Raw genomic sequence first — 16,043 nt, 5'->3', positions numbered from 1 at the left:
TCGGACTTTTCCTCTGGAACAAAATCGTGCGCCTCCTGAAGGTCAGCCACTTCCCACGCAGGACACTGTAAAAACCCATCTAAAGTGAGAAGACAGATCAGCAGATCGCCATAGAACAGAGAAGAAACAGTGATTGACAGGCGCTTAGCTTCCACATCGCCATGCCTCAAAGAAACGATTGGAGATCAAGTCCTGGTGCGGTGCTGGAGAACAGCCAGTTATCCAATGCTGTGTTGAAGGAGGCACTTTCAGCAGCAGCACGGAGTAGAAACACAGCAAGAAAATCACTTTTCGGAAGTAAAACACCTAACTGAAATCTACTTGAGCTCACAATAATATACTTCGGTGAGTTTGGACAATTTAAAAGCTGACAATGAATTTAGTAAGTTTATCTCAGAATTACAAATTTAAAGGTTCAGATTGAACTTTTACTTTCTTAGCCAAGCATCCCTGCTCGGACTCTGGGGAAATTGGAAAGAAACTGTGTGAGACCATGACAGCCCATGTACAGGAGACCGGACGGTGGCCGTAGCGTTAAAGGTGGTGTTTACTGCGATATTCTCCTAGGGTAGTGGGCCGCACGCAATGGCGGCTTCTGTGCGTGCATGAGCAGTCCGGCGGAGATGCGCATGTGCGACCACTGACGGATTAGTCAAGAGGGGCGGGGAAGGGGGCGGTTCGCAAAAAAAGGGACTTTTTTTTTTTCCAGTCTAGCGGTTAGGCCTTCACCAGGCGCCCGTGACATATGCACAGAAGTGTCGTTTAGGCAGAAAATGCATTCAGGCCACCCAGTCAGTGTGTGTAGTGAGGAGAAAGAGTATGGTGTTGGCTCTGGCGAGTGGCCACAGTCTTTGTATGCGGTTGTATGAGTTTAGTAGCGCTGTGGTCCTTGCAGGGGCCGGGCCTATGGAATTCTTGAAGGCGAGTGTCTATAAAGCCCAGGGAAACAAGTGTTCTGTATCTTGTTTTGCCCGCTTCCCTTACGGATGTAGCAACCACTGACCGGATGCTGAGCGTGCCGAAACCGCATTTCCGGTGTGGCAGTTTTGTGACGTAGAAGAACCTGAAACGCACAGTGGGGAGGGGAGGGAGAATGGTCGCCACCTGGTTCTCTTGACCTGCGTTAGAAAGAATGGAAAGCAGACGCCAGCGGGAAGACACCTTGAAGGTTAGGGATCCAGGATTGTGCTACACCCCTTTCTTAACTCGGAGAGCCACTGGATAGCCGGCTAGCAGAAAACTGTGCGCCTTTTGTGTAGTATTGTGCCTTTGTGTTAGGCGATACGGGAAGAAGTCGGCCTGTAGGAGATTAACCGGTTGATTAGCGGGACAGGTTATTTGTGGTTTACTCTCTTTTTACCGCAGAAGGAATGTTGATATAGGTCTAACTCTGTTTTCATTAAGGACAGATCCTTTACCTTTGAAGTCTGGGCGAGGAGGGGGCAGGATATGTGGTGTACGTGTTAGATCAGGCTCCTATGCCGTGTCAGGAACCTACTGCATTTTGCACTGCAGTGCTTTGGACCCTTATGCCTGCATTTTTGCCTCCCATGACTGGGGGAGAGAATGAATAAAGGATAAAGCTTAGGTGCGGTTTGAGGGATTTAACGGTCTGCCTTTTGAGATAGTTTTTCACTGCGACGTATTAACGCCTGCAATTTACTGATTCTTAATATGTTAAATAGACCGTAGAAACAGAGAACTAAGGAATAGAGAATTTGGCAGTACGAGTTTATAATGTTTTCTATGTAACTGGCAAACAGTTAACTCTTGATAAAGCGTGCTGTCTACTTCGCTAGAATTAAGTAGTAACCAGATTCAGATGGCGAATTTTTAAAATATAGTATCTTAATCGATGATGCATTTAATTTGATAGTATCTTGAACTTTCAATATATATGTAAGCGTGTTATGGCATAGAAGGTTTTTTCAGAGAGGTGACAGAGTTGCTCTTGGCGTTGCACTTGTTTGTTGAAACCTATTTTGACGTAGGTGATTGTTCCCCTCCCCCCACCCCCCACCCCCCACCCCCCGCCGCTTCTGCGTAGTTCTTGGTAAAGTATTATGTTGCAAGCCCATAAAGCGAAATCACCTTTTTCCCCTATAGTTTTAAAATCTATCAGTATAAGGAGGCAGGAGTTAAGATTGGGTATGTCATTTTAGAAGCATTAAAGAAAAGAAGTGTCGCTTTTTAACTTTGTCACCAAAGACCTCTGAAGTTGATGTTTAAAATGGGAGAAATGGGGCCGGGCGTTGTGGCTCAAGCCTGTAATCCCAGCACTTTGGGAGGCCGAGGAGGGTGGATTATGAGGTCAAGAGATCGAGACCATCCTGGTCAACATGGTGAGACCCCGTCTCTATGAAAAATACAAAAAAGTAGCTGGGCATGGTGGCGTGTGCCTGTAATCCCAGCTACTCGGGAGGCTGAGGCAGGAGAATTGCCTGAACCCAGGAGGCGGAGGTTGTGGCGAGCCGAGACTGTGCCATTGCACTCCAGCCTGGGTAACAAGAGTGAAACTCCACCTCAAAAAAAAAAAAAAGAGTGAAACTCGGTCTCAAAAAAAAATAATAAATAAATAAAATAAAATGGGAGAAATGAATACTACCACCTTCATACCTTCATAGAGCGTCAAACATGAAATGACAGCTGTGTAAAGCTGCACAGTACTCAAAACATAGTGAAGTTGGTTTATTATTTTAACTTTTGATGTCTAGGAATTTATCTGCCTTAAAAATAGTTGCACAGTCTTTGGGGCCAGTCGACCATAAGGAATCTTCAAATGTTCCGGTGTCCATTTATTTTTAGGTTTAGGATATCAAGAAAACCACTGTCTTTGGGAACATTTTACTATTATGACTGTAGCTAAATCGAATGTTTAATTTACTGAGAAATGGATGGTAGATTTTTTCTAGTTTGGAAAGCTTTTACCATGGTAAATTGTTTAAGAAAATTTGTTCGCAGTGAATGAATTTGAACTCCATTAGTATGAAAGTGCCGGTACTCAGGTGGTCCATTTGCATTTATCATGGTTGATAGACTTAAGCATCTTTAAAATCTTGTCGGGTAATGCCAGGCAGTCACAGCAGCCAAGTGTATGGTACAGGATAAGATTGGAATCCAGGTCTTCTTATTAGTTGCTTGTGATCTTATCTGTTCCTGTGTGTCAGCATGTGAGCTATTGATACCTCTTTTCTAGCTTGCTGATCTGGACCTGAACTCCTCTGAGAAACAGAGTGGAGGAGCAAGTACAGCAAGCAGTAAGTAAAACCTTTGTTTTTGGCAGAGCCTCGCTCTGTAGCCGAGGCTAGAGTGCAGAGATGCCATCTCGGCTCCCTGCAGCCTCCGCCTCCCTGGTTCAAGCGATTGTGCTGCCTCATCATCCCGAGTAGCTTGGATTACAGGCGCGCCACGCCTGGCTAATATTATTAGGAGAGAGACGGGGTTTCTCCACATTAACCAGGATGGCCTGGATCTCATCTCCTGACCTGCCCACGTCGGCCTACCAGACTACTGGGATTAGAGGGTGAGCCCATCCCGCCCGGCTGGAAAACTCTTTTTTAAAAATGGAGCCTTGGGCTGGGCTCAGTGGCTCAGGCGTGTAATCACAGCACTTGGGAAGGACGAGGCGGGTAGAGCCTGAGGTCAGGAGATTGAGACCAGCCTGGCCAAGACGGTGAAACGCCGGCTCTACTAAAAATACAAAAAATTAGCCTGGCGTGGTGGCTCGTCTCTGCACTCCCAGCTCCTTCGGAGGTTGAGGCAGGAGAATCCCTTGACCTGGGTGAGGTGGAGATTGCAGTGAGTCGAGATGACACCACTGCACTCCAGCCCGAAGGAGAGTGAGAACCCGTCTGAAACACACACACACACACACACACACACACACACACACACACACAATGGCATCTTTATCAGAGCTTAATGTTAATATCTTACTGGACTTTTAAATGTTAAATTTACATTGTTTTCTCTTCAATTTGACTGTATGAAAATATGAGATATTTTTCTGTGTCTAGGTATGTAGCATACCCCAAACGGTGTATCTTATTAATACACTGTTTTGTTATTGTTAAGGGAATTTAAGAAAAACCTTAGTGGGCGGGGTGTGGTGGTTCCTGCCTCTTAATTCCAGCATTTTGGGAGGCCAAGGCAGGTGGATCCCTGAGCGCAGCGGTTTGAGACCAGCTTTGGCAACACGGGAAAACGTGTCTTTACTAAAACTACAAAAAATTAGCCTGGTGCGGTGGTACCTGCTTGCAGTCCCAGCTACTTGGGAGGCTGAGATGGGAGAATTTGCTTGATCCTAGGAGGCTGGAGGCTTCAGTGAGCCAAGATTAGGCCACTGCACTCCAGTGTGGGTGACAGAGACCCTGTCTCAAAAACAAAAAACCAAGGACATTAATATAATACACATTATTTTTAGAAAAGTAGTATCATTCACTCCTGGCCCAGCATGGGCTATAAGCCCATCTTTGTGAACCGATCTGCATTGTGTTAACCCTAATAAAGGAACCCCATACATTTACGTGCTATACCTGCTGCTGGTGCCCATGAAGAAGCTGACTAACACTGAATAATAAAACCAAGCTCATCTGATTTTGTGGTGGTGGGTTAGCTGTGTTCTTTTGACAGGAGATTAGTTATAAAGGTGTTCTTTTGAAACCGTTGGTCTTGTTTTTGGAAGATTTCTTGAGGGTGGTATTTATAGGAGGGAAGGTTGGTGGTTATTTGGCAGTAGCTCTGGTTTGAGTCCAGGTTTCTTCCTGTTCAACAGGGAAAGCAATTGGTACATTCTGCAAAAACAAACAAACAAACAAAAATAAACCACTTTTAAGTCTTATAGATTATTTCAAACTTTGTCATTGTTGGAACATTATAGAGATTTAACTGGTAGAGACAGTTTTGGATGTTTAGTTAAATCCAAAAGTAGATTTAGATAAGGTCTGGATTTTGGGGTAATAAAATCAGATAATCGGTTAACTAAAGTAGACTTTCTTCTACTTTATAAGTTAATTTATTTTGCTTCTTAATCATAGAGTGGGCTGTTGTTTTAAATTAAAACACTTGATTGGTTTTCCAGAAAATTTTCACCCTCCAACTTCTCATGTGTTTTTATGGTATCTCCACTTTAATCTTTAGACGTTTTTTAAAAGCCTCTTCCTGAGTAGATGATTTAGTATAGCACATAGAACCTTTTGTGATTTTCCCTACCACACTGTTACGTTGGAGTCATGGCCGCGTGTAATGATCAGTGGTGATTTCATGTAGCAGTTATCTGAAATAGAGCCTTTTAAAACATGATTATTAAGTAACCACTACCAGCTACTGAAATCTATTTGGTTCGCAGCATATTTTCAAGTAAGCATTTTTTTCCCTTCATCTTGCAAAGTAGTTTCCTGTATAAAATACAGGTTTTAGAAGTTTGTTTTCCAGGACCTATCTTTTAATAGACGTTTTCTAAATAGGCAGCGTCGTGGTGAAGTCATAGGCTTCTAATTTTACGTTTTCTCTTTTAGAAGGACGCTATATACCTCCTCACTTAAGGAACAGAGAAGCATCTAAAGGTATGTATTTAAGGCAAGTTTGTAGATCTAACCTTTAGCAGCTCATCAAAGTCTAGGGAAAAAGAGTAACTTTAGGAAGTCTGTGAACACTTTTTGTCCCCTCCTGTGCCTCTTTTGGACTGTCTTTAGGAACTAGCACTTTCTGTCCTCGGAAAAGTTCCTCAAATGTTGAATGATGGATACTTCTTTGTGTCCTTTGGCAGACTGAGCCCAAAGACTTTGGGTTTTGTGTAGGTTAACTGTGGTACTGTATCTGTTGGTAACATTTATGACGTGGTTTGAATTTGAAAGTAGCGTATTTGTGCGAATGCCTTATGTCCAAGAAACTGTCTAGTGGTAAAGTTTCTGCTTGCTACTGTCTTGAAAAGTTGCCACAGTGAAGTGCTGTTTTGTTTTGTTTTGTTTTTTCAGACTAGTTAACGGTTGTAAGATTATCACTTTGGGCCACATTCAATGAGCTGGTGATAGTGTCTGTTTCAACCCAAACAACTTCATTGGAAAGGTGTTGTATGAAATGCATTAAAACACCTAGGGTTGTTTCCTATTAAATTTGTAAGGTAGAAGAATACATTAGAAAAGTTTAATTGGGGTGATGTTTTGAGTGCCGCATACACATCGAAAAATTTCTAGGAGAAGGAAATGTCAGGAAAAACATTTAAAACCAAAAGGAAAGAAGCTAATGATAAAGGGGTGTGGAGTGGGTAGAGTACTTGCGGTTGACTTCGTTTTTCTTTGTTTATTCTGTACCCTGTTTTTAAGTCTGTATGTGTTTATCAGAAGACCACTTTGCTAACGATTGTTTTCTTTTTTCAGAGTAACTGCAGAGTTTCTTTTATCACAAGCGTGCTAAGTGTTGTATCTGGCTGGAATTGCACCCAAAGTGTCCTAAGTGCCTTAAGGAGAGTTGGCAATATTTTAGTATTTGCGGGGGATGGAAGAGATGTTAACCATCTAACTTCCTTGATGTAGGAAGTACTATTGGTCATTTGTCTAATACTGGATTTTTAAAAGCAGGGGAAAATTAAAAGTTACAACTTTATAAATTTGTAAATTTAAACATTTAACGTTTGGATTAGGGAAGCCCTCCAGCAAGTTTGCGGTTGTGGAGGGAGTTTACTCTTGTCATTCCTTTGTCAGTTTGTAGACAATGAAAGTAGATAATAATGAGGGTTTCTTTAAACTCCAGTATACGTTTATTCTCACTGAGGGTATTAAGATGACACAATTACATTTGGACTCTTGGTAGGCCAGTAGTGTGTGTATGAGCGTAGCACACAGTGATGTTTATAGCAACTTAGTTTTAGTTGTTAATACTAACATAGAAAGTCTTGACCATCCCTGAATGCGAGATTGTGTTAAAATAACTTTATGTGAATAGTTTGAGAAACGTTGTTTTTAGGTAGTAGGATGTCATAGTGACTTAAGAAATGGGTTATGATGTTCAAATTTAGAGCTATGTCAATGGGAAAACCTAATTTGCTGTATCTTTACTGTCCCGTGCCTGAAATTTTCAAAGAGTAATTAGAAATTCTCTGTCTTAATAGATCTGACATATTTTTATCTGATTATGTAGATCTCTTCTCTTAGTTCAAAGTTTTCTCTAGGTAACCCACAGTCCCTGAGGTAGTCTTTAGCTGGGCCTTCCCAAAATGTGTATTATACATAGCTTACGTTAAATGTTTAGGTTTAACACCTTTTGCGTTACGTTATTAAGGATTTGTCAAAGATGGATCATAACTAGGAAACTAACAGAAGCATAGCTTACCCTAGCTACAAGTTGGGCTTAAAAATGAGGGAGTTGGAATCCCTCCTAATCAGTCATAGCTTAAAAAAAGATGTCGTAAATAATTGCACTGGAGTAGGTTTACGTTTTGGACACATAACATTTATAATTACAAGGCGAATGAAAACAATCACTATTGTGGTGATAGTATAGTATTAGTATCATAGCTGTGCGACATGCAGGCTACGTTGTTCTCAGGTCATGAGATTACTTTGCCTCATTTAATCATCTCTGGTAGAAGAACACATTAACGCTTGTAAAAATTCTGCTTATGGGACCTGTTGACCTTTGTTCCCACAAGGATAAGATAAAGGAAGACTACATGTGAAGGACTTCATATTTGGGAAGATGGAAATCGTGTAAAAGTCTCATCAGTTTTCAATGTTTGCTTTTTTATTGAAGGACTCTCTGATAAAGACAGTTCAGGTTGGAGTTGCAGCAGAGATAAAGATGCATATAGCAGTTTTGGGTCTCGAGAATCAAGAAGAAGGTCTGGTTGTTTCAGTGATCGTGGAAGGTAAATCCCAGCTTGTGTGTTTATACAGTAGCAGTTTAGGAATCTTAATTTGGCAAGTTCTCATTCTTCATACTTACACTGGTCCTTGAGCATGTCTTTGAGAGACTACTCATGGATTTAAAGCAGAATGATGGTTTATCATTGTTCTGTTAGCACTGAGAGTTCTTTACTAAAAGTAGTTTATTAATTTAGATGAATATACTATTTGACACAATGAAGTCTGTTTCAACTTAAATGATACAGTCTGTGACAGCTTTAAATGCTTTATGTGTGTGTGTGTGTGTGTGTGTGTTTCTTGAGACAGAGTCTTGCTCTGCTGCCCAGGCTGGAGTGCAGTGGCATGATCTGGGCTCGTTGTAGCCTCCACCTCCTGGGTTCAAGTGATTCTCCTGCATCAGCCTCCCAAGTACCTGGGACTACAGGCGCCCACCACCTGGCCGGCTAATTATTCTTTTCTTAGTAGAGATGGGACCGGGTGGGTTGGCTTATGCCTGTAATCACAGCACTTCGGGAGGGCGAGGTGGCAGGATCACAAAGTCAGGGGTTCGAGACCAGCTTGACCAACATGGTGAAACCCCATCTCTACTAAAAATAGAATGATTGGATGGGTATGGCGGAATGTGCCTGTAGTCCCAGCTACTCAGGAGGCTGAGGTAGGAGAGTCACTTGAACCCAGGAGGCAAAGGCTGCTCTGAGTTGAGACGGCACCACTGCACTCCAGCCTGGGTGGCAGAGCAAGACTCCATCTCAAAACAAACAAACAAACAAACCCTAATAATTGAATTTAATCCTGTCTTCTGTTTTTCACAAATAGGAATAAAACTCTAAAAAATGTTCTCTTATCACATGTCTTCTACTTTTTTATATCTAAAAATTTTATATCTAAAAAATTTCATGTGTTATTCCTACTTTCCTACCAGTAAATATATTTAGATGGTACTATCTTCAATGAGGATGTAAAGTATGTACTAGTTATAAGTATCTAAACCTAAGTCTTAGCATGCGAGGTCTAAGCTGTGTAATTTTATAAAAATTTTTATAATTTTCTTAAGAACGAAGACATAGATTACACATAAGCGCTGGTTAATTAGAGGGGCTTATTTCACATGAGATAAACACTGAGTTGCTGACATCGTTTAAGGGTGGTTGTGTTCAGTAAGTCAGCTGATACCCAAGGACATTTCTAGAGAGGTGATAATCCGATATCGGCTAAATCGTGTATTTTTGATTGCTCGTGCCATTCAGATTTGATGATCGTGGATGGAGTGAATATGATGGTATTGGCAGTCGTGACAGAACTGGCTTTGGTAGATACGAACGGAGTGGACACAGTCGTTGGTGTGGCAAGTCGGATGAAGATGATTGGTCAAAACCACTTCCACCAAGTGAATGCTTAGAGCGGTAAGTTTTTGAACAACATGTTATACTAAGCCATAAGTTTCATAACAATTAATATACATGCAATAATTGTTTGATTTCAGGGAACTGTTTTCTGGAGGAAACACGGGGATTAACTTTGAGAAATACGATCATGTACCAGTAGAGGCAACCGGCAGTAACTGTCCTCCACATATTGAAAACGTAAGTTTTTGTTTGACTCTTAAAGTTCTTAATGCAAACCCGTTGGATTATGAAACATTAATGTCACTATTAAGAATAGTCTCGGAATTGGCCGGGCACAATGGCTGATGCCTGTAATCCCAGCACTTTGGGAGGCTGAGGCAGGCAGATCATGAGGTTAGGAGATAGAGGCCATTTTGGCCAACGTGGTGAAACCCCGTCTTTACTAAAAACACTCAAATGAGCTGGGCATAGTGCCACGCACCTGTAATCTGAGCTATGCAGGAGGCTGAGGCAGGAGAATCCCTTCAACCCAGGCATCGGAGGTTACGGTGAGCCAAGATTGTGCCCCTGCACTCCAGCCTGGCCACAGAGTGAGATTCTGTCTGAAAAAGAAGAAAGACGGCAGGCACGAGTCACCACGCCTGCCTCCAAACGCTTTTTCAATTTTTTAAACCCAGGAGTCCATTTTCTTAAAAAATGCCGCGATTCTTTAACTGAAATCATAGCATCTGTAAACCAAATCACAGACAGTTTGGTTACTTCCATTAATATGTTAGTGTAAAACAGAAATTGCAAAAGATACAGCATTTTATATCTGTCATGTTTACTTCTATATTTACTTGTATTTGATTAACCTGGCTACATTTCCTGACAGTTCAGTGATATTGACATGGGAGAAATTATCATGGGGAACATTGAGCTTACTCGCTATACTCGTCCTACTCCAGTGCAAAAACATGCCATTCCTATCATTAAGGGAAAAAGAGACTTAATGGCTTGTGCCCAGACAGGTAAGCTTAGTTGATAAAAAGCAAAAGTTAAGAATATCTAATTGGGCTTACTTTAAAAGTAGTATGTTCCGAAGGGATGTCTGAGTCCTGTGTTTAGCATTTGAGAGAGCTTGGGGATGTGCCTTTTTGTCTGTACCTCTGGATCCTTGGGATGTATCTGGGCATCTTGAGGAAGCGCATGGCAAATTGTCAGCTTGAATACCTTCTTTAAGAAACAGAATTGCATCTTTTTCAGTTAACTCCACTGGAGTTAGCAGACTGCAGCCTGATCTGAAACCTAGCACTTGTTTATTTTTCAACAGCTATATTCAAATATAAATACCCATTTGTTATGTCTGTGCTATAGAGGTTAGCCAGAGATTTGGCACAGTTAAAAAGTGTTCTCTTGTAAAGACTGGCCTGCAAGAGCCATTTACTGTTAGCTCTTTACAGAAAGTTTACTGATTCCTGCTTTACCTTCCAACACTATAGAGCCACTACAAAGAAATGTTGCACTGAAAGTTGTTGCCACTTTTCAGACAAAATGGTTGTGTTTTGTGCAAATTAAAATGTACTGTTTGAAAATAGAGCACAGAAGTCACTTTACTTCTTAGGTTTGCCATATAAATTTACTGTACGTCCTAGAAAATTGGAAATAGAGTAAGAAAATTTTCCTATCATTCTCGAGAGCATCGAGAGCACTTTATCAACGATTAATATTCAGAAATGATAAGTCGGTGTTTTGTCTTCAGGTTCTGGAAAAACGGCAGCATTTCTTTTGCCCATACTGAGTCAGATGTATACAGATGGTCCAGGAGAAGCTTTGAAGGCTGTGAAGGTAAACGTATTGCTGTAAAATCAGACATTTTTGTTTTAAAAAGGCTTTGTAAATGCCTGTCGACTTTTCTAAACAAGGCCAGCTACACCTTATTTTTATTTTTTCACCCCATTCACCCAATGAAAATAAGTTTGTAGGTGTAATCTGCACATTATAAAAGGAAACTGGTAAGTTTTTAAAAAGAATTACAGTTTTTGGCCAGAAAGTTTAAATTATTTTCATTTTTTAGGGAAACGGAAGGTATGGGCACAGCAAGCAATATCCAATTTCCTTGGTTTTAGCCCCAACGAGAGAATTGGCTGTACAGATCTATGAGGAAGCCAGAAAAGTAAAGTACTCATTTTAGCGATTGTTGCTCTTCTCATTGATCAAACGATGTTTTTATGGCCACTGACATGTTCTTTGCTTATAGTTTTCATACCGATCTAGAGTTCGTCCTTGTGTAGTCTATGGTGGTGCTAATATTGGTCAGCAGATTGGAGACTTAGAACATGGATGCCACTTGTTAGTAGCCACTCCAGGACGTCTAGTGGATATGATGGAAAGAAGAAAGATTGCATTAGACTTCTGCAAGTACGTCAGTTTTTACATATGGGATGCACCTATTTTTGTATTAGAAGTTGATTACTTCTGTAGTATTTGTACTAGGGCTGCCTGAGCTTCGATAATTTAATTTTCCACATAGTTTTGAAAATTGCAGTTAACCTTTTTGTTTAAAGAGTAAGTGAAATTTTAATTGAGGCTCTAAGTTTTATTTTAACAATCAACATGTGGCTAATTTGGTTGTACTCTTGAGCCATTTTTTCTGTGTGTGTGTGTGTGTGTGTCTGCACGCACGCGCGAGCGCATGTGTGCATGCATGCGTGTGTGTATCTGTTTGTTGCATATGTATCAAATTGTGGCACTGGAATATTCCCTTATGGAGGGACTACATTAGTGTAATTAGTTACGCAACACACTGAGTAATTAGTGTGTCAGATCTAATGATCCAGGATCAAATGAGGGTTTTTCATAACAGGTACTTAGTGTTGGATGAAGCTGACAGGATGTTGGATATGGGATTTGAACCTCAGATACGTCGCATCGTTGAACAAGATTGCATGCCACCAAAGGGCGTTCGTCACACCATGATGTTTAGTGCTACTTTTCCCAAAAAAATACAGGTATTGTTTGATGTTTTTGTTTTTGATTAGAGCATTTGTGTTTATTATATTTAGATAATTTGTGTACTAAAGTAGGCAATTGAGTATTTTTCTCACTTTTTCAGATGCTTGCTCGTGACTTTTTGGATGAATATATCTTTTTGGCTGTAGGCAGAGTAGGCTCTACCTCCGAGAACATCACACAGAAAGTAGTTTGGGTGGAAGACTTAGATAAACGGTCGTTTCTTCTTGATCTGTTGGGGGCAACAGGTAAAATTATGAATAATATTAATAGTGTCAGTTACATGTAAGGAGAATCTCTTTACATCTCTTCTGTCCCTTCCCCCTGTTTTTTCTCCTCATTCTAAACATGGTTAGAACAATGTTTACATTAATTGGGTCTGTTTGCATTGCTTCCAAGATTTATTCTAGCACAAGGACTAGAAATAACCCAGTTAATATTTAGATTCATTATGAGTAAACAAAGCCTTCTGATTTTTCAGGGAGGGATTCACTGATTTTAGTGTTTGTAGTGACCAAAAAGGAAGTGGATTCCCTGGAGGAGTTCTTGTACCATGAAGGATATGCTTGTACTAGTATTCACGGAGACCGATCACAGAGAGCTCGAGAGGAGGCCCTTCGCCAGTTTCGCTCGGGGAAAAGCCCAATACTTGTGGCTACAGCTGTATGTAAAACTTATTATTTTTTAATTAATCATGTTTGTATAGTGCTTTTTTTAAAATAAAAGTTATTTTTCAGGTGGCAGCACGAGGCCTAGACATTTCAAATGTGAGACACGTTATCAATTTTGATTTGCCGAGTGATATTGAAGAATATGTGCATCGTATTGGCCGTACAGGACGTGCAGGAAACCTGGGTAAGAATTTTGTTAGGGAGTTTTATTTATTTTTGTTTTATTATTGTGATGCACCCAGCAAAGATTTGACAAAGGATCTTAAAAATAGAACGTTTATATCTGAGGAAAAATTTTAGATTAATCAGCCAACTAAACTTTTCTTTCCGTCCCTTTGATTTGGTTATACTACAAATCACAATGTCACGTTTTACTTTTGGACTTACAATATTTTACATAGGAATATAGGAATGTAAGAACAGCATGCTGCTTTATGGAAACTTCATGTACTTTTTTTGATCTATGTAGGCCTTGCCACCTCATTCTTTAATGAAAAAAATGTGAACATTGCAAAGGATTTGTTGGATCTTCTTGTAGAAGCTAAACAAGAAGTGCCTTCTTGGTTGGAAAGTGTGGCTTACAAACACCACTACAAGGGTGGCAATCGTGGACAATCTAAAAGGTACGCACTGTTGTGAGCCTTCACTCTTGGTATTACTTATTGGGGGCAGTGAGTTTTCAGAGTTAGCTTTTCCCCAAGTAACGGGTGTTAACAGTTATTTTCAACTATAATACATAAACGTTTGGGCAAGGGGTAATTATTAGAAAGGTTGACATGGAATTAGGTGTCAGTTCTTCACTACTGAGTGCTTTAGAAACTCTGTTAGAACACAAGGGACATTAATGGTATAGTTCCCGTTAGAACATAATGGAACTGAACTGAAAACTTAAATTGGGAATTGTGAAGTTGAAGCAGGAATTTGCTGTTTAATCCAACTTTGGACTTACAGTGCCATGCTATATTTTTGCTTACAATAATAGATTCAGCGGAGGATTTGGTGCTAGAGACTGTCGACTGAGTAGTGGCTCCAGCAGTTCTGGCTTCAGTAGTAGTCGTGCAGGCAGCAGCCGCAGTGGTGGAGGTAATGTTAATTTTTCCTTGAGGAAGGGCTTTTTCTTTTTCTTGTGAGTCCTCTTTTTCATACCATAATTCATTGGGGAAATTTAATTTCTGAGGGACACAAACTCTAACACTAGATTTCTTTTATTGGGTTTACGTTAGAGTACTTGAGAAAAAAAAAAGAAAAGGTATTAATGGGTGACTTAATGTTTCTCTCTTTAAACATTTTTCTTGATAGGTGGCTATGGAGGCTTCTACAATAGTGATGGATATGGAGGAAATTATGACTTCCAGGGGGTTGACTGGTGGGGCAACTGAATCGGCTTCGCAGCAAAGTCACCATTACAAACAAGCTAATATGGAAACCACATGTAACTTAGCCAGACTGTGTCGTGTAGCCTCAAGAACTTGCAGTATGTTACCAGCAGTGATTGTCCTGAAAATTCAAGGGAGCTCAAAGTCACAAGAAGAAAAATGAAAGAAATAAAACAGCAGCCCTAATCAGAAATTGGTTTGAAGACTTAATTGCTGTGATTTGGATTTAACTCTCCCCTCCTGCTTTAGTCCCACCCCAAACTGCATTTATAAGTTCGTGGCTAAGGATCGTTTTGTTTGTTAACATACTGTGACTTTAACTTTAGACAGCTTCCTACTTTGATGTCCTGTTGGATCAGTCATGCTCACGATACCCACTGTTTTGACAAAATAAATTTACTAACCTCGGCCTAAAAGCAAACCGTGGCACACAGGTGTGATACAACCTCAACAGGAATCATCAATTCATCCATGAATATAAACGGGGAAAAAACAAAACAAAACAAAAAATCTTCAGACAGTAGCCTGCATTCAGACAGCTTGATTCTTGCAGACTTGGGGGTTGGGGGATCATCTTAAAGCATTAAAGCATAGTTTTGTTTTGTTTTTTAATGTGGCCAATCTGTACTAAGTTCTGATTTTCTCAGTGTGTCCTGGAGGGGCACTTAGAAACTTACCCTCTTTCAGTAAGCCATTCCAGTGGTGAGGAGGTGGAAGGTATCACCACACCCATTCATATTTTTGAAAGAGCTCTTAAAGTTAACTGAAGTAAATAGAGCAGTTTCTCTTTTAACATCTGAGAAGTTTATTCTAAGCTAGGCAAATGTGGCACTATTATGCAGCCATCAAAAATGATGAGTTCGTGTCCTTTGTTGGGACATGGAGGAAACTGGAGACCATCATTCTCGGCAAACTGACACAAGAACAGAAAATGAAATGCTGCATGTTCTCACCCATAGGCGGGTGTTGAACAATGAGAACACCTGGTCACAGGGAGGGGAGCACTACACACTGGGGTCTGTTTCGGGGAATAGGGGAGGGACGGTGGTGGGGGTGGGGAATTGGGGAGAGATAGCATGGGAAAACATGCCAGATATAGGTGAAGGGGAGGAAGGCAGCAAATCACACTGCCACGTGTGTTCCTATGCAACTATCTTGCATGTTTTTCAAATGTACCTCAAAACCTAAAATGCAATGAAAAATATTTAAAAATTAAAAAAATTATTTTGGAACCACAAGTGTAATCATCATGTCCTCAAAAAACACGCAAAAAAAAAAAGGATAAATTCCTGGACACTTGCATTTTCCCAAGCCTAAACTAGGAAAACGTTGAAACCATGAATAGAGCAATAACGGAGGTTGCAGTGAGCAGAGATTGCGCCATTGCACTCCAGCTTGGGTGACAGAGCAAGACTGTCTCAAAATTTAAAAACTCACAAACTGTCCCTTCGTCTCAACACCATAACTTTCTCAAAAGACAGATATACCAAGAAGATCCCATGGTTTTATCAACTGGACATTCGACAACAATTTTTCTTTTTTTTGAGTTGGAGTCTCGCTGTGTCTCCCAGGCTGGAGTGCAGTGGCATGATCTCAGCTCACTACAACCTCTTCCTCCTGGGTTCAACTGATTCTTCCAACAGACTCCCCAGTAGCTAAGATTACAGGCACCCACCACCATGCCCAGCTGATTTTTGTATTTTTAATAGAGACAGGGTTTCACCATGTTGGCCGGGCTGGTCTTGAACTCCTGACCTCGCAATCTGCCCATCTTAGCACCTATTCTTGTAACAATCG

At 40.7% G+C, this 16,043-nt stretch overlaps 1 protein-coding gene across 1 annotated transcript; it reads left to right on the top strand.

The window, feature by feature from the left end:
• Positions 1-1,072: 1,072 nt before the first annotated feature.
• Positions 1,073-14,667, top strand: LOC100407547 (ATP-dependent RNA helicase DDX3Y). Its single transcript, XM_078364270.1, has 17 exons — positions 1,073-1,168; positions 3,197-3,257; positions 5,517-5,564; positions 7,750-7,864; positions 9,110-9,265; positions 9,346-9,445; positions 10,083-10,218; positions 10,950-11,035; positions 11,265-11,363; positions 11,448-11,608; positions 12,054-12,198; positions 12,303-12,447; positions 12,681-12,862; positions 12,937-13,054; positions 13,340-13,493; positions 13,853-13,953; positions 14,170-14,667. The coding sequence occupies exons 1-17, from the start codon at positions 1,133-1,135 to the stop codon at positions 14,247-14,249; spliced, it is 1,923 nt and encodes a 640-aa protein (XP_078220396.1). The 5' UTR covers positions 1,073-1,132; the 3' UTR covers positions 14,250-14,667.
• Positions 14,668-16,043: the final 1,376 nt, after the last annotated feature.

This window comes from Callithrix jacchus, chromosome X (genome assembly GCF_049354715.1).
Source record: "Callithrix jacchus isolate 240 chromosome X, calJac240_pri, whole genome shotgun sequence".
Taxonomy (NCBI): domain Eukaryota; kingdom Metazoa; phylum Chordata; class Mammalia; order Primates; family Cebidae; genus Callithrix; species Callithrix jacchus.
This window is presented reverse-complemented; position numbering and strand designations above follow the sequence as displayed.